At 38.0% G+C, this 21828-nt stretch overlaps 1 protein-coding gene across 1 annotated transcript in view; it reads right to left on the bottom strand.

Moving 5' to 3' along the window:
- ERI3 (ERI1 exoribonuclease family member 3) overlaps positions 1-21828 on the bottom strand; it is a 299426-nt gene that overhangs the window by 267928 nt on the left and 9670 nt on the right. Inside the window, exon 2 of the mRNA XM_063297801.1 lies at positions 9580-9851. Within this exon, the coding sequence (XP_063153871.1) occupies positions 9580-9851 (272 nt within the window). The remainder of the gene's footprint in view (positions 1-9579; positions 9852-21828) is intronic.

Raw genomic sequence — 21828 nt, forward strand, 5'->3', positions numbered from 1 at the left:
GCAGTCAGGAAATCAGAAGACGTTTAATCCTTGGGAGAAGAGCAATGACAAATCTCAATAAAATTGTTAAGAGCAGAGACATCACACTGACAACAAAGGTCTGCATAGTTAAAGCAATGGTGTTCCCCGTAGTAACATATGGCTGCGAGAGCTGGACCATAAGGAAGGCTGAGAGAAGGAAGATAGATGCTTTGGAACTGTGGTGTTGGAGGAAAATTCTGAGAGTGCCTTGGACTGCAAGAAGATCAAACCAGTCCATCCTCCAGGAAATTAAGCCAGACTGCTCACTTGAGGGAATGATATTAAAGGCAAAACTGAAATACTTTGGCCACGTAATGAGAAGACAGGACACCCTGGAGAAGATGCTGATGCTAGGGAGAGTGAAAGGCAAAAGGAAGAGGGGCCGACCAAGGGCAAGGTGGATGGATGATATTCTAGAGGTGACGGACTTGTCCCTGGAGGAGCTGGGGGTATTGACGACCGACAGGAAGCTCTGGCGTGGGCTGGTCCATGAAGTCACGAAGAGTCGGAAGCGACTAAACGAATAAACAACAACCACCACCAATGGACACTCCTACATCTAACTAAAAATAAATAAATAAAGCAATTAAAATTGCTGGTGATGTACATTTTCCTACCATTTGTATTACTAAATTTGTGCAATCCAATTGGTACTGAAGAATTCTGCACACAACCCCAACCCATCATCACAGATACAGTATTTGCATTCATATAGTAAGAAGACAAACATTCATATCTATTTTAACCTATCTAAAAATGCTACAAATCATCAAAACACATATGAAGTTAAAATTATAAATACTCTTACCAGGCATGCCTGCTTTAAACCATCTTGCATATAACAGTCTGCAGGAATTGATTTCTAAAGAGTTGGCAGCCCATGAAGAGTTTTGAACCACCACCCTATGAGGGAAACATACATACACCTGTAGCTATATTTTGTAGCTACCTGTAGCTACATACAAAAAGTAGTCAAGAAACAGATGGGAGGCTGATTCCAAACCAGCCTGTTGAAAACTTAAAAGTACTTCCTTTTACAAGGGAATGTGTACATTCATGGGGCCCCAAGATTTTAGCATTTAAAAACTCCATCTATTTTACTTCACTCCCTAGGGAGGTTCCTGAAGTGATTTCACAATAATGACAAAAGGTGGAAACATGAATGAAGGAAACAAAATTAAGGCTAAGGGTGAGTTCACTGAAAGGAAAAACTACAAGCTTCACTACATGAGCTACTTTGGGAGAAATCTCTTGATTTGGGAACAGAAAAAAATTACATTGATATTCACTGAGGAACACTTTGTCTACAGTGCTGTCTACAATAGAAAATAAAATACCTGAAAGAACATTCCAGCTCTCAAATGTCTATCTGAATGGAGGGCAAAATACACTAAAAGACCACTATGTATTTATTGGATAACTTTACCCCATTTGATTAAAAAAAGAACAGTGACTGAGAATATTTTATTCTCCCCTCCCTGCCCAGCAAAATAAAGGCACATGTGTGTGCATGCATATGCACCCCCCATACCCACATATATAGATAAATAACTATAGAATAAAAAGTATAGGGACTGGGACCGGGTTACCTAAGGGACCGTCTTCTCCGAGTTGTTTCTGCTCATCCAATTCGATCTAGTAGGTTGGGTGTGCTGCAGGCTCCATCAGCCAAAGAATATCAGTTGGTGGGGACTAGAAGGCGTGCCTTCTCTGCCATAGCCCCTGCCCTCTGGAACATTCTCCCTACAGAGATTAGGATGTCCCCGACCCTGTTGGCCTTTTGAAAGGCCATTAAGACCTGGTTATGTGCCCGGGTCCAGGGCCCCAAGTGTGTGAATCCCATTCCTTGGTATTATTAACATCCATGCATTGCTTACTTGGTGGCCATGTATATTTATTTTGTGTTTTAGATGTTTTAATTGAAATTGTTTAAATTGTTTTATAGTTTTTATTTTTGTAAGCTGCTCAGAGTCACTTGCTGAGGTGGGCGGCTATAGAAATCGAATTAAAATAAAATAAAATAAGACTGTTGAAACTAAATGTTCCCAATGCACTATAAAGCAGTATTCTGTTGAAAGTAAGGTGTTCTTACTTTCAGGACAATGTTATCTGCTTTAGAAAGGACAATGTTATCTGCTTTAAAAACACCTTTTTTACACCTTCAATAGAAGATATTAAGGTATCTCATCTCTTTTAACAGTTTTTGTTCTCTTCTTTCAGAAACACAAAAAAGGAGAGTCATTTTATGCACAAGGAGCTTGTTTCTTAAACAAACACTTGTGTTTTTGATTTACACCACAGGCTGCTCCTAAATAATTTATGGCGAGTTAAATTTATTGCACAGCCCTGGCTGGCTGCAAATTCGAATTGCCAAATAATTAGATTTTAGGGCAATGCTTATAAATTATCCGCCGATTTGTCCGGACTTGTTTGTCAGTCGCTTTGTGCTCCAGGTCATCTTTGGCATTTCGCTGTTTGTGTTTTAATTGCTGATTTACACTTTGACAGATGAGAGTTGATGCCTCCAAGTTGGTTGGGGGGGATGATAGAAGAATCAGAAATTGTGGAAGGCTTCAGTTCTATCCCCCCCACCATCTTTTTTCCAAGGCAATTAGAAGAAGGGACAGCTTGTGGACAGTACTGGCATAGTGAGTTTTAATTATTATTTTAATGAGAGCTGGCTGAGTTCAGTGGTCCTTCACTGGCCTCCAGAGGTAATGGACAACATGTTTTAGCAGCCATCCACCCATTCTCAAATCCAACTTCATATATTCTGCAAATCTGACCATACAGACTGGTTGCAGGAAAAAAAAAGAAAAAAAAAAGCACTGCTGCATTAGCATGATGAAGGATGGTTAACTATGCCAACAAACTATGTATTATACCACCACACATCTGCCTTGAAAGACTCAAGCCAGTGCACTATTCAGGTGCACTGAAAAGGCATTTAGAATGCTATTGCAGTACCAATGTATATTTATCCTAGTTATCTAGAGGGGAAAAAAAGTACACACATCCATTTTAATTCACTTAAATTAAATATGCCATGTGTTTGAGTAAAGAAACAAGAAAAGTCAGTGATAAGGTTACTACACATCCATAAACAGGTATTAAGAACAGAGTGAACTGCCACATAATAAATGATCAAAGATATTAAGTTGTTAAAGTTTGCATCCTATGTTTTTTGTTTCTCGAACTGTGTTCTTGCCAATTGTGATAAAAGTGATAAACTCAACTTCCTAATGAGAAACTTTTATATTCATCTGTTTGTTTTATGTTGAGTTTTTCTAGTTTGATACGTTTTTCTGTTGTACACTGCCCAGAGTCACATTTTTTGAGTCTAGAACATAAATATTATCACACTATCTAAACTACAGCCAAATCACAGCAGCAAAACTATTATTTTGTACATTAGGTTGAGAAAGGCAGACTTAGCACACTATGTGAGTTCTGTCGATTTCTCAGAAATGAGAGTGGGTAAAGATGACAGGAAGGTAGTTAGGCTATTCAACTTGTCTTAAGAATACAAACACTTTATTTTAGCTAACATCAAAGGACAAAGAGGCAAAACATACATTTTTAAAATACTTAATAAAAACCAAGATGCATTCTGTACGTGTAACCAAAACACAACTTTAATACACAAACATGAAACACGTCAATAATCTCTGATATTTATTTATCCTGCCTTTATTATTTTTATAAATAACTCAAGGCAGCGAACATACCTAAAACTCCTTCCTCCTCCTATTTTCCCTACAACAACAACCCTGTGAGGTGACTTGGGCTGAGACAGAGTGACTGGCCCAAGGTCACCCAGCCGGCTTTCATGCCTAAGTAAGGACTAGAACTCACCATCTGCTGGTTTCTAGCCCAGCACCATAAGCACTAGACCAAACTGGCTCTTCAGATTCATTTTGATATAATATAATTCTGAAATAATATAGTGGTTTAAATTAGAATAAGTACATTCATTAATAATGTATAAATAGATGAAGATCATCAATGGTTTTCCACTCAGGATGTTTCTACTTCATGTTGAGAAGAGCATCCAGAAGTAGGATGTGATGAGAAATACTGAGAATAAGTGGAATCCCCAGTTAGAGATTGTCCAATATACACTTTTTTCTAAAGAGCTAGGCATAGAATATTGTTGAAAGACAGGACAATAGGTTAAATATACTTATTTAATTATATTTGTATCCCATGTTTCTCCAAGAAGCTCAAGAAAGCATACATACATGTGCTTCCCATCTCTATTTTATCCTTACAACTTCCCTGTGGGGTTAGGCTGCAAGCATGTGAGTGGGCTTAAAATTACAATTGAGCTTTTGTTGTCTTGGTCCAATTTTTGGTTTCTATAACCCTAAGGTACACAAACAGACTCACATGTGTCCATGTGCACTGTATGAGGAAATATCTGGAAACTACTCTGTAGCCACAGGCAAGAAGCCTGCCAGCAAGAATTTCAAGAGACTACAATATGAACAATGATAATATGAAGGTGCTTTCAAAGTGGCTTTTATAATGACAATAATAAAAATGTAATTCCAATGCCTGAAGGGAAGATTAGGACCAGACAAACCATGTAAGGATATATAAGCTTAATCTGATCACAGCCAAAGTACCACACATCACATAACCACAACTATCCAAAGCTACCAATAGAAAAGGAGGTGCTTTTTAATCAAGACAATTGCAGCAAGTAGTACAGTAGTACATAGATAAATCTAAGTACCTTCAGAGCATATGGCTCTGAAATTCTTAAAGTACTGAATATTAGCTAACGCCTTCTTCTTCTATTATATTCTCTTATTAAATGTTCCAAGCTTGCCTTATGTAACAATTAAACTAGTCTTAGTACCACTGAATATTATCCAACTAGCACTGCAATAAGAAAAAAAATCTCTATGGAAAAATGCATTTTTTCTGCTGTTGCACTTAACATTTTCTATTATTACAAATTTCATGCTATTAAGTGAATCTATAAGGAAAATCAGTCATGGTGTCAAAGGTTATTTACAAACACATAGTACCTTTGATGTGTCAAAGATAAGCAGAATTTTTAAAATATATTAAATTGTAACTAGATAACTGCCATCTGCACTTATCAGCATAACTTAATATTTGTGGGTAAGGAGGAATCTAGTTTTCAGAAAAAAGAATCAAATGCATCAACATTAGGCTTTTAAGAAAGTTAAGATATGTATCTATCAAGAAGACGACATGTTCTGAAAGACTCTTACCATGATATAAGAATCAAAACTGCCCCAGAACTGAAGCAATTAACTAAGAGAAAGAAGCAAAGAATAAAATCTGATTTTTGAGTTCACATGTTCAATGTATTATGTGAGAATCTAAAAATGTGAATAGAAACATGTTTAGAAATATATGTATTAGCAAAATGCACTAATATGGGAGGCAGGAAGAACCGTGATTATCTGCTACACATACAAATAAGAAAGCAATCAAGGAAGGAAGAATGCAATACAACCTTCAGCCTCAAAGGAAAACAGAGAATATCAACAACACAAGAGCACTATGGAGTACATCAAACTCCACACTGACTGGCAGCAGCAACAAAGATCTTACCTTCATTCCCCAAGAATATTAAGATAATTCTGTATCATTTCTCAAACATGTATCAATAAGCAAGTTCTGCAAGGACAGACTTCAACAATAATTACCAAAACAAAAAAGCCCATCCTCTGACAAAAAGAAAAAAAGAGAAAAATAAAATAAAATACAAATACACCATACTTCATGAGAAAGGAAGAGGAAATTTGATTTTTGGAACCATCTAGATTGAGAGTTCGTTTCATTCAATCAGCAAATATATACATTTTACAAGCTCACTCAAGAGTAAATTTGAAAGACAGTATTCTTATCTCCATTGTAAGCCTAATCACAGCATCTCTGTTTAGAAATATATTTAATTTGGGGGGAGGGGGAAATTGTATTAAATTTGAAATTCTCTTATCAAAGACATTTTATTTTTTTCAATAAGATTTGAAAAGTCGGTGCTAGCAACTTTACCTATTTTTCAGTTAAGTAGTCAAGCAGGACATTTTATTGTATTTACATTCAACCTCCATCTACTTAAGCCTTCTACAACATAAGGAGCCTCCAGATAGTTCCCAGAATTCCCCAGCTAGCATGGCTATTGCTAGCCTGCATGATGTTAGGCTAAATGTTTCAGATGCCATAAATCATTTGCTCTTCATTTTTATATTCAAACACTGGCCCTGATCTCATATACCAGTCTTAAGTACAATTCTTGGTTTACATTCTCCAAGACATCAGAATTTGTCCACCCTTAAGGATTCTGGTTTTCCTACAGACATACCTAGTTTCTGAACCTCTATGTGGATGTTTACAGGCTGATAGGCTAGCTAGTTCAGGTGTTTCTGGTCTTCAAACTGAGTTTGATCCAATGCTCTAAAACCTTGCTCTCTGCTTCTTACATCATTTTAATCACAGGCTAGGTAAGCCCTGAGTCATTCTACTCATCAGCTGTTTCTCTAAAAGTGCTCTCAAGGTTCATATTAAAGAAGACAGCAATAAAGAAAAAGACCTTTAACAAAGAGAACAAATTCTTATTTTTAGCAACCTATTTTGAATAAAGTATTTTTAGTTCCTCTGCAGATTTTTATAGAAATGTAAGCTGATTATCTGGACAGAGAATTGCATGAAAAGGCAACTACACAGATACAGTGGCTGAAGAAATCCAAATGAATAATATCCAGCTTTAATGAGCAATCTTACTCTCAAAATATATAGCAAAGCTGCAACAACTCATCTTGTTACATGCTACAGCAAGGACTTGGGGGACATAGCTCTTTAAAACTACAGTAATCGTATTCCACTCATGCTCCATTTTTACTGCCAGCTGTAAACTAGCTCTACATGCATCATGGTTTGCATCAAAATGCACACAGACCAAGCCCATATCCAACAATATTGTAATAGTGTCAATTTATAGCTTTGACAGTTTTTTTCAGGGGTGCATACAGAAACAAGTAAGAAAAGAATTAAAATATTTCTGTAAAATTTGTTTTAAAAAGTCAACAGCACTTCCTCAAAAATTCTCAACCCTGCAGGAGAGTTTGAAAAACAAAAGTAACATTTCATTTTCTTTCAGGTAAGCTGCTTTTACTAGAATGAACTAATACAGAGACAGTCATACCTTCAAAGCAGTTTATATAGCCTGTGATCCAACTGTAACAATGGAAAGCTTAAGAATATTGATACTCTTCAAACTAAACTAGAAAGAGCTGAAAAAAGGAGCTGAAAATAGCAGCATAAATAAAAACAAATATCTTTCAGTTTTTTTCCAGTTATTGGGAGTAAGTTAATGAAAACCATAAGCCTCCTATCTCTTGTACCCTAACATTTTAACAAGGATATCGCCCATGAATGACTTCTAAAACTGGATAGAACCATCACAAAAGAACAAAGGGATTTCTGAGCCTCCTCCCCTTCTTTGTAATTCAGATGCTATTGTCCTATTAGAACATAGCAATATTTCAGGAGAAGGATTTCATGAAGCTTAGAAACTTCAATTTTTTATGCACACTGAAGGAAAAAAAAATTCAGTCAAAAGAAACACACTGACTGACAATATTGGCTCAAGGTGGTAAAGTGCAAGCCTCAGGTAAAACCAATGCACAAAACACAGCTCCACTTAAACCCAGAACTGTGAGTAGTCATCACCAGGATACCCAAAAGACTCATTTTTATTTAACATTTTTTTTCCAATTCAAAATCTCAAGAAGTGAAACTAGAGGTCTTCCCAGTGATCGGTATATCATCTATCCATCTATCTACTACTAACTCTGGTGTCTGTTTGATACTTGTCACCTTTAACTGGGCGAAATGGTGCATCATAGGCTAACAATTTTTGAACCAAGGTACCTCAAATGGGCTAACTTACAGAATGCGTCCAAAATCTGGGACCCATGTCTCCCATGGAATAGAAATTTGGCAAATTTTATAAAACATTTTATGACATAAAAATTATCATAAAACATTTTATGACATAATACAAAATATCATAAAATATTTCCTGTGGTCAACTTCTGATGTTTGACTGCACTATACAGTTCAACATGGGCTACTTACAGATACATCTCTGAATGTCTCCCTGAATTTTTAAGAACTTTTCCACTACATTAGAAGCTCTGCTCTTGTTAAAGGCATTGAGGAATTTGGTAAGGAAATCTCTCTGAAATGATGACCCAACGGGTTACGGGTTGCCTAGTTTCAAATAGTACTACAATTAAGCAAGTCTATGCAAGATACCCTGGAGAAGATGCTGATGCTAGGGAAAGTGGAAGGCAAAAGGAAGAGGGGCTGATCAAGGACAAGATGGATGGATGATATTCTAGAGGTGACGGATTCGACCTTGTGGGAGTTGGTGGTGGCGACAACTGACAGGAAGCTCTAGCGTGAGCTGATCCATGAAGTCACAAAGAGTCGGAAGCGACTGAACAAATAAACAACAAAGCAAGATACAAAAAAATCTTCCCTTTGATTTTTAAATATTCATTTGCTTTGCTGTGAAAAAGTCAAAAGATGCATATGCATTATTCACATTTAGCAAAGAAAACCAGAAAGGTCCCCCTTTTATAGTAATCAATCGGAAAAGAGTTATATTTCTTTGGGCTCTTATATTGTCTCCAAATGTAACAGGAAATATTCCTTCTCCTTCCACCTCCCTATACTCTTGCCAAAATTCCCTTCTCAAGCTCAGTAAATGAAATATTTTTAATGAGAATAGATTAAGGAAATCAGATAGGCATAAACAATTTTAAATGAGGAATCATTATTTTTAGTTGCAGAATATTAAGGCCTTGTAGTAGAGACAAGTGGATCAAACTATGTAGTTTCTAACAGATTTTTTCAAAAAGACATGCACTGCCAGTTTCAGTGAGAAGTTTGGCAGAAGCAGTAGTGCAATCTAAGTTTATCCTACAAGATTGAACATCTGGAACTTATTTTTAAAGCATTACAAAAATCTTTAGGCTTGTAATTTAACATCTAAGTGAAACTAATGGAAACAATGGAATTTAGTACCTAGGGTGTTGTTATCCTAGCTGTTCTGCAGAATCCAGCAAATAAGTATGCACAGTCACACCAAATATTATTTCACTTGCAAACTAAGGGTCTTAGTTATTTCCACTGAAAAATAGATAGAAAATGGAAAGGGCACCAAATACATTATCAGAACATTATAGCATGGAAGGCCCAAAAGCAGAAATGCTTCAGGTTGCCCTGGTGAATCCTCCCACAAATGGAAATTACAGAAGCGGATCATCAATTTGCAGGAGAAAACAGAAGGGGGAGCTGTAAGAAATAAGAAACAACATCACTTTCTCTGGAATCATCTTGGTCTCCCAAATACCATATCCATCTCTAAAATGGGAATAATCACCATCCTTCAGAAGATATGTGAGATAATAAAATACAGAATGCAAATGTCTTTCTACCCCACCTCTCCCTTTATTGTCTTTTGCAGAAATTTTTGAAAAGAGAGACAACCTGAAGCCAAATAATTACCTGAGGGTGGATCTGGGGCTTGTCACATGTGGCCTCAAAATCCAGTACTAGGAAGTAATGATACCTCTGTGGGGGAAAGGATGACATTGCTGCCATGGAAGCAAAGCCGTGAGAAGCCAGTTTCCCGGTTTTAGTGGAGCTGTACCTCTGGAAAACACCAAACAACAGAAAGGAGAGCAGAGGAGTCCACGATTTTGGGAGCAATCTGGGGTGAAGCCTTGCTGCTGTTGAACCAACAAGTACGATCATTGAACACCTAGCAGCATCTGGAACTTCAAAAGAAAAAGAAAAAGAAGCTGGGATCACTCTACAAACATAGACTTCTTCATTTTAATGCCATCAAGGAAATACAACTTCCACTTCTTTATTTGAACAGAAGCTGGAGATTAGCTTCTATTAATCACAGCATTCATTTAAAGCACTTCTACCCTATTTTGCATCAATAGTATCCGCAGCAGCTAACAAAAGTAGCAAAAATACAACTACAATAATCAAACTACTAAAAAAGACATGAGAGCCAGTTTGGTATAGTGGTTAAGGTACCAGGCTAGAAACTGAAGACCATAAGTTCTAGTCCTGCCTTAGGCATGAGACCAGCTGGATGACCTTGTGCCACTCAGTCTCTCACAGCCCGAGGAAGGAGACAATGGCAAACCACTTCAAAAATCTTGCCAAGAAAATTGCAGGGACTTGTCCAAGCATTTGCCAGGAGTCAACACTGACTCAAAGGCACCCCCAAAAAAAGAGAAAGTGAAAAAAACATAAAATGGAAATAAAATAGTGGCAGATTATATGTTACACATGTCCTTCCCAAATGCATGCTAAAAACAATATCCTTCAAAGCCAGTATTAACTTGCCACCCAAACCAGAAAATATTTGCTGTCAGGAGAACATCCACCGAGATCAATAACTATCAGTAAACCACACTACCAAGTACTATGGCTGATCAAGTTCAGACTTAATGATTAGGACCAATATATTATAATATAAATATTATATAAATTTGATAAATAAATAAAGGAGAGAGCATTGTACATAAACCAGGGAAATGCAGGTTTAAAATTTCACTCAGCTATGAAATCACTTTCTCCCAGCCTATACCACCTAGGAAGATACAATGTAGGATGGATCAAGAATGCTACACTGAACTCTTTAGGGGGATAGTGGGCCTGAAGAAAAAAACAAACCTGATCACTGCTCTTGGTGTCATTTTGAACCACATTTCAAAATAATAGTTCCAATATAAATGTAATTAATACAATTCTTAAATCATACAAATCAGTCTAGTTAATAGTAGCACACATGTCCTGTCTTCACAGCAATGGTTTATAAAATAGGCACTCAAGACCAGAACAGTTACCTTATGGCTTTATGTGCCTAGCAGTGCTCAAGCCATCCATAACAATTTGCATCTGCAAGCTTAAGACAATGATTTTTAGTTTCAGATACTACTGTCCAAAACTTTTTGGATAACAAATCATATCCTCTTCAGCTGGCTAGGTGATCATGGAAATTACAGTACTACAGAACTAGAAACAGGTTAAAAAGTTGCATTAATGACTGTATGACTGAACTAGCAGTAATTAAAAAATACATGTTTAGATCAAGCATACACATTATATACATTACTTTCATGGGCCAGATATTATGTAATGCTCTCCATATAACAACATTTGCAGAGAATCATCAAGTTCAAATCCTTCAGCCCCTCAAGTCCAACCCCTTGTCCTGTACCAGAAGCCAAATTAAAGGTTCTGTAATAGATAATGTCCAGCTTCTGCTTGAATACATCCAATGAAGGAGAGCCCACCACCTCTTGCATAATTGGTTCTACTGTATAATTGCTCTTATTGTTGGGAAATCATTGCTAGCATTCAACTAGATAAAGCTTTCCTGTAATTTAAATCCATTACTTCATGTCCTGTAATATGAGGTAATAGAGGACAAGGCCTGACCTCCTCCTTTGCAATACCTTTTCAGGTAATTGAGGAGTGTTTATTATAAACATCCTCAATCTTCCCCTTTCAAGGCTAAACACATCTAGTTCCTTCATGGGATTTAGTTTCTATTTCCTTGATCATCCTTGTTGCTTTTCTCTGAAGCTGTTCTAGTTTGTCTGAATCATCTTCAGGTGTGGAGTCCAAAACTGGATGCAGTCCTTAAGATCAGGGTCTGATCATTGCAGAATAAAAAGGAACTATTACTTCAGATTATTTGAAAATATTGTTCAGTTGATGCAATCCAAAATTGCATTTGTCTTTTCTGCAGCTACATCAGGTAGAAAATACTATTACCAAGCCATTGGGCTATCTAATTGGTATTAATATTTGCAACCTTTTATTTGATTATATTTTGTCTTAAAGTTTATGGCCAAAGAGGGGAAAATCCCCTGAGGAAAAATAGTAGCATCTCCTCATGGTTGATGGGGGTTGCTGTGGTACAGAACTGTCTTCCATTGATATATGTATTATTAATGTGTTTCTGCCAGAATGATGATTAACAAGCACCCTTTGGAAATCATTCTGCACAGCAGGATAATCTTACTTACATATAATCACAAAGAAGAAGAGACTATTGTGAATATTAGGGTTTATTTACACAACAGACTCTGTTCTTCCTTTGTATCCATTAATCCATGACATTAATGCAATACAGGCCAAAATACATGTTTACTGAGGTAAACAATATGCCTTGGGAAACAAAAAAGGTGCATTTACTTGAGAAACCAGCAAAAGACCAGATAAGAAGATAACTGCAGATAACAGGTCAAGAAAATACAATTCTTTTTATAACCTTCACACATCATGATTTGGGATTTTAGATACATGCTCATTTTCCACAAGGAGAGACTAGAAACTGGGACTTTGTAAGCAGAGATAGCTATGGAATACACTGGTTCATAGTATTTGACATAAATACTTGGGACAAAAGGAGAAAGAGCAGAAATAAGGGATGTTACTATAAAGTAACAAATCAAACCTCTAAAACTAGAAACCTAAGCTAAAAAAAAATAAGCAGCTGCCCTTGTAGCATAACATTATACTTATCGTAGAAGTTCTTGGCTGTAACTATTATCCTTCTATCTAGAAATGTTTATTGTCATTAATAAATGCATTACTGCCAACCAGAAGTTAGTAACAGTCACTTCCAACCCATCATGGAGTAACATGTATTCAAGAAAGGTGCTTTTAAATCTTCAAAGCTGCCAAGATGCACAGCTGTATGGCTATCAGGCAGATGTGAAGCTCTCAAGTAAAACAGGTTCATCAGTATTATTTGTGGCAAAGCCCAAGCCACACTACACAGAGAAGCAACAAAAAAAAGGGGGAGACATAGCCATTGTACCAATTTTATCCAATAAATAGAACAAATTCTATCCATCCAGCCATGCATATATCACCATTTTGCCAGTATGTTTTACTGAACAGCAAGATAGTTATGCTAAATGAAAGTGAAACTGAGATTGAATTCAGACATGACAAAGGTTCTATTGGTCAGAATAATGACAAGTTTGGGAAACTCAAGGTGTTGTGGAAGGAATTGGTCTGACAGAAATGGACTGTGTATACTACTCTTTGATTCTGTGCTGTCCATGGATCTTTAGGTGGTGGTGGACTGTGTTTGTATGCTAAATTTAATGTATAACCTTTGATTATTCCTGAGTCAGCCTGAATTGACAACAGAAATCCATCTTTTGTTACATCATATTTAGAGTACAGGAATGTACTTTATCTAATATGACTCTTGAAAAGCATTTTAAAAAATACCATATGTGGAAATTCAGCAGGTAGTCTGCTAAATGGTACGCAAGATCATGATATTACTACATTATTTATTTATTTGTCAAATTTCTCTATTGCCCATCTCGCATACGACGACTCTGGGAGGCTTACAGATAATAAAATGACAAATTGCTAAAAACACTACAATATAACATAAATATAGGTATAAATACACATATTCATACGCATTAATAAGGAAACATTTATCAGCTCCAGTCAGCACAGGTAATAGGAATGAGTAGACTAAAAACCTCAATTCTGCAGACTATTTGGGATTGTGGAGGATGTCTCTTGAAGCCAAATGTCCATTAAATCCAAATTTATATATGTATGTTAATTATTAAAATTTACATAATGTTTGCATACTTATATAAGACTTATATAAATTATGTAAAATGTACAAAATTGTCCAGAGTGATTTGCCAAACAATGGACTTGGCCACTCTTTGGCAAAGCATCCAGATTCATATTTTGCCCATTCTATTCAAAGTCTGCTAAATGAAGGTTGATAAAATCAAGATTTCAGTGTAGCTGCAAGGTTCTCCCGGCCTATTTTAAATAGTTTGCAGTGTGGCTATCTGTCTCACCAAGAATCTGTCCCTGTATTAAATCTGTACAAGAACTGTCTTCAGGTGTTCCTGAAAAACATACAAAAACATAGAGGCCCAGTTGTTGGGAAGGGAAGAAAGAGGATTCTCCTGCAATCACTGCTATAGCATGGAATCTCTTTTCAGAGCCTCTGTTCCTTCAGCATTTAGGAATGGAATTAAGACACAACTCTAGCCTTTTAAAACATTGTCCTTCAAAATCTGCAGGAAAATGTATTCACATTTCCTTAACATGTCTGCCTGCGTGCATATCACAACATTCAAGATTTTAGGACACACGCACTGAATTCCAGTTTATGCATAGGGCCAAAAGTACAAATCACACAACTGTATATGTAAACGTAAGCCACATCAAAGAAACAACTGCTTTAAAGAGATGCTGCCACACAATCTTGTTCCAAACCACCTCCTTTTAATCATTTTTACAGAATGTACAGGCCTGATACATATATTTCTCACCTATGTGTTGGTCTGGTTGTACACTGTGACAAAGAAAACCATTCAAAATGGCCTGCACAGGTCATATTTTTGTATTACAATGAAACCTTGATTTAACAGGCTTTGGATGCAAGAGACCAAGTCTGCCTATGGGCTTCAACCCCAAATAATGGAGAAGTCCACTGGTTCCCAACTCTGTTCAGACAGTTGACAAAAATGTCATTTGTCTTAATTTACATCATTTGCAGAATTACATAATCATGGAAATAATGTAAATTGGTGCAGATGACATAAAATTAATTATATAATTGCAGAAATAATATGAATTATGTCAAATGTATCAATTTGGACTTAAGAGACTTTAGGATGGACACCATTTCCACCCAAGCGGTCCCTCATTTAATAGAGGTCTTGCTGCATCCAATCCACCACCATTCTTATTTTAAAATATAACTAGATACCATGTAATTTAACAGATTCAGCAATATAATGTAAGAAAATGTGTAACAATTTTCCTGTATCCAGTACTTTAAGAACTGTTGACCTGGAGAAGTAGGAGACAAATATTAAGACTGCAGTACTGATAAATGTCTATCCAAATATAAGCCCAATAAGTTTAATGTGATTCCCTGAGAGTAAGCATGTATTGGATTGCACTTGAAGGAAACACTATGTATACTCTCTTTAGCTTCTAAATGAAAGGAGGGAAATAAGTCTGATAACTCCTGATAACCAAAATAAGTTATCATTATAGTATCATAGGAATCCTAATTTTTTTCTTTATAGTGACACTAGTTACCATTATGTCCCAAATAAAAAACCCTTTTTAAAAACTTGTCACCATATGTAGAAAGATGGAGAATTAGAGTTGTGGCTGATGATGTAGAAAGATGAGAAAACAGGACTGATGACCCAATCCCCAATGGATCCAGTCTCCAATGAACAAAACCACCAATGGAACTTCAACCCACCTATTTCAACCACCTACTTATTCCATCCCACCTATCCATTTGCACTTACAATGTGCAAATGTTGGGGAAAATTGCCTCTTTTTGCCATGTAAATATTCTACACAAATACTATGTTCTTAATTGCATGAAGCATTGTCTAACATCCACATGTATTCCTCTTTAGGTTTTTTACTCTACCCATACACCACAGAATTTTTTTTAACACTTTTCAACTAGTGATAATTCTGCAATAGTGTGACCTACAATATGATCACAGTTTTATCAAATCCTTTTAAAAGATAAAGAGATTCTGGGAACTTGTGGGTAAGGAATGGTGAGCTAAGACTTCTCCAAATGAGTGGAGACAACCACCATGCCTAAGACTGAAGGACCTGCAAGTAGACCAGCCTCACGGAACCTCTCCGGATAAAAGGATGGGAGATTGCCCACTTGTACTCCAGACAACTGCTCCTCACGAGGAGACCGCAGGACAGCAATTTGCCGCAGGTTTGCACACCAGAAGACGAAGAGAACCATCATGTTCTCAACCACGGCGGAGTCTTTTAAAAGACACTGAGTTCAATAACTCACTTTCTAATCACTTCTGGAAATTACCTATTCAACTACCATAAGGACATAAAAGATCTTCAAGATGACAAGTTTGAAAAGTGACTTGGTGAGTTTACCTTCATTCTTGAATAAAAGAAAAATTAATGATAAGCTTAAGAACTTAAAAAAATAGAAATAAATGGCAAAAAGCTAAATAAGAATCTGATTTAAGAAAGTTAGAAACACATTATGGGACCAGACAAACTTGGAATAATGAACTATTAGGACTTTTGCTACAAGATTTTGGAAATAATTAAATAAATGAACAGCACATCTATGGAACCAACTTGTTTAGTCTATCTTAAGTCAAAACACCAACTTACGATTTTATGATTTCAAAAATTAAACATTAGAGGGGACTAAAGATTCCAGACAGAAAGAGAAAAGGAAAAAAAAAGTTAAAAGCCTCTCTCTTGTCTTTGGTCAGCACTGGAACTTGCAAAATGATAGAAAACACTTTGACGTTTGAAATACTTCAGGAGATTTTTGAAGAATGGGGCCAAAAAATAGCAGCTTCAACCTCAGCAATGATGCCTGCTTCTATGAATAGATTATGTCCTAATGATATTAAAGAAGAAATTATTAATGCGAAAGGGAACATATTGGAAGATTTACAAGATAAAACAAATTTTGCCTGATGCACAAATATCAGAAAATAAAGAATTTGAAAAATAAAAAAAATTATGGACTATAAGACAGAAAAAACTAATAAAGTGGAAGTACAAATGACAAGCCAAGAAATTGACCTGGATAAGGACTTTTTACTGGACTTACAAAAGAAGTTGGTTAAAGTCTTGAAGAAATCAAGAAATCCATAATAATTGAAGAAATCCATAATTTGGAATTATGGCCAAAAAATTCAACCTTGGTCTCATAAGACTATTACACATTTTCCCACATGCTTTTGTCAGACTTGATGTAGGTTTTTGCAAAATGTAGCCGGGCTTGGATGTTTTTCTTTGAACTTTTTGGCCATAATTCCAAAAAGTGTGTTTGGCGCAAAAACAACACTGTGCATCACCAAAAGTACACCATACCCGCAGTGAAGCCTGGTGGTGGCAGCGTTATGCTTTGGGGATGCTTTTCTTCAGCTGGAACTGGGGCTTCAGTCAAGTTGGAGGGAATGATGAACAGTTCCAAGTATCAGTCAATTTTGGCACAAAACCTTCAGGCCTCTGCTAAAATGCTGAAGATGAAGAGGAATGTCACCTGTCAGCACGACAACTACCCAAAGCATACCTCCAAATCAACAAAAGAATGGCTTCACCAGAAGAAGATCAAAGTTTTGGAATGGCCCAGCCAGAGCCCAGACCTGAATCCAACTGAAAATCTGTGGGGTGACCTGAAGAGGGCTGTGCGCAGGAGATGCCCTTGCAATTTGACAGATTTGGAGCACTTCTGCAAGGAAGAGCGGGCAAAGATTCCCAAGGCAAGAGTGCCATGCTGATAGACTCCTACCCCAAAAGACTGAATGCTGCCATAAAATCAAAAGGTGCTTCAACATAGTATTAGTCTAAGGGTGTGCACACTTACACAACCACATTATTCTAGTTTTTTATTTTTATTGTTTTGCCACAAAAGATTTCAGTTTGTTTTTCAGTTAAATTGTACAGTTTGTATGTTACATTAAAGGTGGAAAAAATTCTGAAGTGATTTATCTTGGTCTGATTTTTTTACATCTCAAAAACCTGGCATTTTAACAGGGATGTGTAGACTTTTTATATCCACTCTATGCCCTTTTGGCCCCATGCATTCTGCAGCCCCTGCTGCCCTAGCTGACCTTCGCAGTCTTCTTGCTCCCACTGCTGACCAAGCATGCCCAGACTGGCCCTTTGCGAGGCAGCTGCAGGCCACGTGAGGCTTTCTTCCCAACGTTCCATATGGTGGTTTCCTCATGAGACCTGGGGAAGAATGCCTCACAAAGTCAGCAGCTGTCTCGCAAAGAACCAGGGCAGGCACACCTCATTAGCAGCAGGAGCAAGAAAATGGCAAAGGTCAGCTGGGGCGGTGGAGTACAAGGCAGCAGGGGCCTTAAAGTGAAGGGTGGCAAGGGTGATTGCGGCTGAGACTGGGCTGGGGCAGCTGCGGCTTCCCAGGGTACTGTGGCTTGGTGCCGTGCCTCCTGGAGCTTCCTGGGTACTGGGGCTTGCTGTGGATTCCTGGGCACTGGGGTTTGCTGGGGTTTCTCGGGCGCTGTGGCTGGCACGCTTGCTGTCACTTGCAGCTTCCCAGTCACTGGGGCTTGGTGCCACACTTGCTGGGGCTTCCTGGGTGCTATGGCCTGCTGGGGCTTGCTGGGACTTCCCAGGTGCTGCAGCTTGCTGGCGCTTGCTAGCACTTCCCAGGGCTTCTTGGGCATTGCAACTTGGCGCTACACTGCTGTGGCAGCTGAGGCTTCCAGCGGTGGCTGCAGCGTCATGCTGTGCTGCGGCTCAGGGGTTTCTTGCAGCCCCAGAGCTGTAGCACACCAAGAAGCCCGAGCCACAGCACAGCAAGCAGCCCCAGAGCTGCACAGTTCTAGGGCTGCTTGCTGCCCCACAAGGCAGGGTGCAGGGTGGCCAAAGGGACAGAAATGGGGGGGGGGGGAAGGCAGAAGGAGTTAAAGAGGAGGCTGCCTCTTACCTTACCGAGGCTCAGGGCTGGAAAGGACCAAGCTGGGAATGGCTTGGATCAAGGTGGGTCTTCACCTAATGACCCATGGAATTTGCTTAACAACAGCAGTGGGGACTGCCAGGATTGCAATCGCTAAGCAATGCAGTCACATTACGTCTTGCTTTACAACCGCATGACTTAGCAATGGAAATTCCAGTCCCAATTGTGATCGTAAGTCTAGGACTACCTGCATTGGTTGCCATCATTGGAGTCACAACACAGGTTTGTAGAAATCAAGCATACCCCAATCAAAAAGATCTCTACAGATGTCAGAAAAAAAGACTGCTGATATTCCTGAGGCTAGAAAGGGCTACAAAATCACTTCCAGAGATTTCGCCCTCCATCAAATCATAATCAGGCAGATACTGTACAAATGATAAAAATGCAACACCACTGTTACTGTTCCTAAGAGTGGATTGTTCAACAAAAATTATCTTAAGAGCATGGCATACAATATTCCTGAAGGCCACAAAGAACCTCAGGGTAATAGTGGAAAATATGCAGACCACTCTTGCATTGTCTGATGTCAGTGTTCATGAATCCACTATAAAGAAAAAAACAAACAAGAGTGTTGTGCCTGGAAGGATACCAAGAAGGAAACCACCATTCTCCAGAAAGCACAATGCCACCTGGATCATCGAGCAAGCTATTGGAACAATATTTTGTAAACGGATGAAACAAAAGTGGAATCTTTTGGCATTGATTACAAAAGTTTGAAGCAAATGAAAAAGGACAGAGACCTCAGCCCAATCCTGAAACATGGAAATGGCAGTACAGATAGACTTCGGGTTACAACAGCAATTGGGACTGGAATTGCCGTTGCTAAGCAATGCGGTCATAAAGTGCAACATCATATGACTACATTGCTTAGTGATGACAATCCTGGCACTCCTGGTTACCATCATAATCCCAAGATGTATGGCTCATTAAGTGGGAAGCAGCAGGAGTCCCGGGTAAGGAGCATAGGAGTGCCGTGGGAGAGACGCCAGAGGAGTCCCTAGGAGTCCCAGCGTAGGCCGTGCACAAGCAAAGGGAGGCTAGAGAAGGAGGGTGCGGCGCCGCATGAGTGAAGGGAGGCTGGAGAAGCAGGGTGAAGCGCTGCGTGAGCAAAGGGAAGTGGGAAGTGGTATGCCACACTGCACAAGCAAAGGGAGACCAGGGAAAGCAGGGAGCTGCACCGTGTGATCGCAGGGAGGTGGGAGGACTTACTGGAGCAACTTGTGATCTTCCCTGCTGGCTTCCCCATTGACTTTGTTTGTGGGAAGCTGGCAGGGAAGGTCGTAATTGGTGATCGTGTGATTGCAGGGCACCATCGTAAGTGCAAGCTGGTTGCCAAGCACCCAATCATAATCACGCGACCACAGGGGTGGTACAATGGCTGGAACTTTGAGGACCAGTCATAAGTACCACTCGTTCAGCATTTGAATAGTCACTGAACAAGTGGTTGGTAAGCGAGGATTTATGATGATCTGCGGCTGCTTTGCAGTCTCAGGACCCGGATGGCTCACAGTTATACAGGGAACAATGGATTCTGGATTGTGCAGATATTCTACTGGACAATGTCAGAGTATCCATCCTTGACTGAAGCTTAAATGAATGCAACATGCAGTACAACAACAGTCCTAAGCACAGAAGTGATTTTCAATAGAATGGCTGAAGTAGATGAAATTTCACATTTTGGAATCGCCAAATAAACTCTTTATGTTAACCTAACTGAAACGTTATACCATGAAGTGAAGCGAGCAATTCATATAAGACAGCCCAATACAGTATTATCAATTGAATTGAAACAGTTATGTAATAAAGAATGAGCCAAAATACCTCCAAGCTGATACTGTATGTGGGACTGATCAGTAAGTTTGGGAAATATTCAGTTGCAGTTATTGCTATAAAAGGAGGTAACACCAGTTACTAAACTTAAAATCTCACATACTTTTCCCAACAAAGACAGTGGATGTTGGCTTAAACACTATATTGGGTATTGTTTATTTAACCAGAATCTCTTCATCTATTAATATCATTTAGATAAATCTTAGATTGCATTGCAGGCCACAACACTGAATGACTATAAACAGTTCTAAAAGGTTCACAAACTTTCTCCTACTACTATAGAGGACTTGGGCCAAAAGATACAGTCCTTCCCTCCAAGCATTTTCTACAAAAAAAGTGAAATTATGAGCTAATTATATGTCCATGCATTATATTTATTTTAATAGCTTAGAAAATGGTAATAAAGAAATAAAATAAAAATTATATTTGATTGTGATCTCATATAGGTCATACTTGAATTTTTTAAGAAGTAAGTTCTTATACAGCCCTGAACAGTAACAGCAGATTTTCCACTCTCCCCTTGAGAATGAAGAGTTCTGGACAAATTTATTTGGAATTGTAACCTTTTATTTTAAGAATTGATGGAAGTACACTCATTCTGAAGTAGTACCATACAAGACCCTTATTCCTTTCTCCTACCCTCCCAAAATCAGATTAATTTTTAGGAATCGGAAAAAAAGTGGTTCACATACGATACAAAGTTCTGGTTTGCTTTAATCATTGTATATTGAGTAAGACAAATTCTGGTACAGATATAACACTGGGTACACACAACATGCTCAGCTAAATCTAAAATCACATTACGGCTTAGACCTAAATCTAAGTAAATCTAGCAACAGTGTACAAGATATTCTGCTGATCAGATGGAAAATATTCATTACAAGTATTGACATCTATAGCATAATTTACTTCAACAGAATCAAAAATAAGCACCAAAATACCCTTTGGGGGAAAAAGGAGTGTCACTGAAATCCTGTTAAAGTGGCACCTCTCCATCTGACACTACAAAATTGATCCGTTTCTCCGGGCTCCCTTTCACTTGTGTAACTTGTCCTTTAACTGTATTATAGTATGAAGGCAGAGCTTGTATCTTAAAAAAAAGTATGTGTAGCATTTGGTTAAGTGGACATATTCTAGAAATAATGCCACTTATACTAGTTAAGGAAGGACAAGATATTTGCTATAGAAAACAGACTTTTAGATTTTAAAATGTTTTTGAAAGCAGCGTTAGAGCTCACCAAGTTTTCCATAGAAACTAGATACTGTAAAAGTCTCCAATTATTCTAGAAAGTAATGTATTCAAATAACATTACTTAGAAAATACATTATGTCCTTTAAAAATCTAGATGCTATTTTCTGTTTCTCTATTCCTGTGGAAC

The sequence above is a fragment of the Candoia aspera genome, chromosome 3 (genome assembly GCF_035149785.1).
Source record: "Candoia aspera isolate rCanAsp1 chromosome 3, rCanAsp1.hap2, whole genome shotgun sequence".
Taxonomy (NCBI): Eukaryota; Metazoa; Chordata; class Lepidosauria; order Squamata; family Boidae; genus Candoia; species Candoia aspera.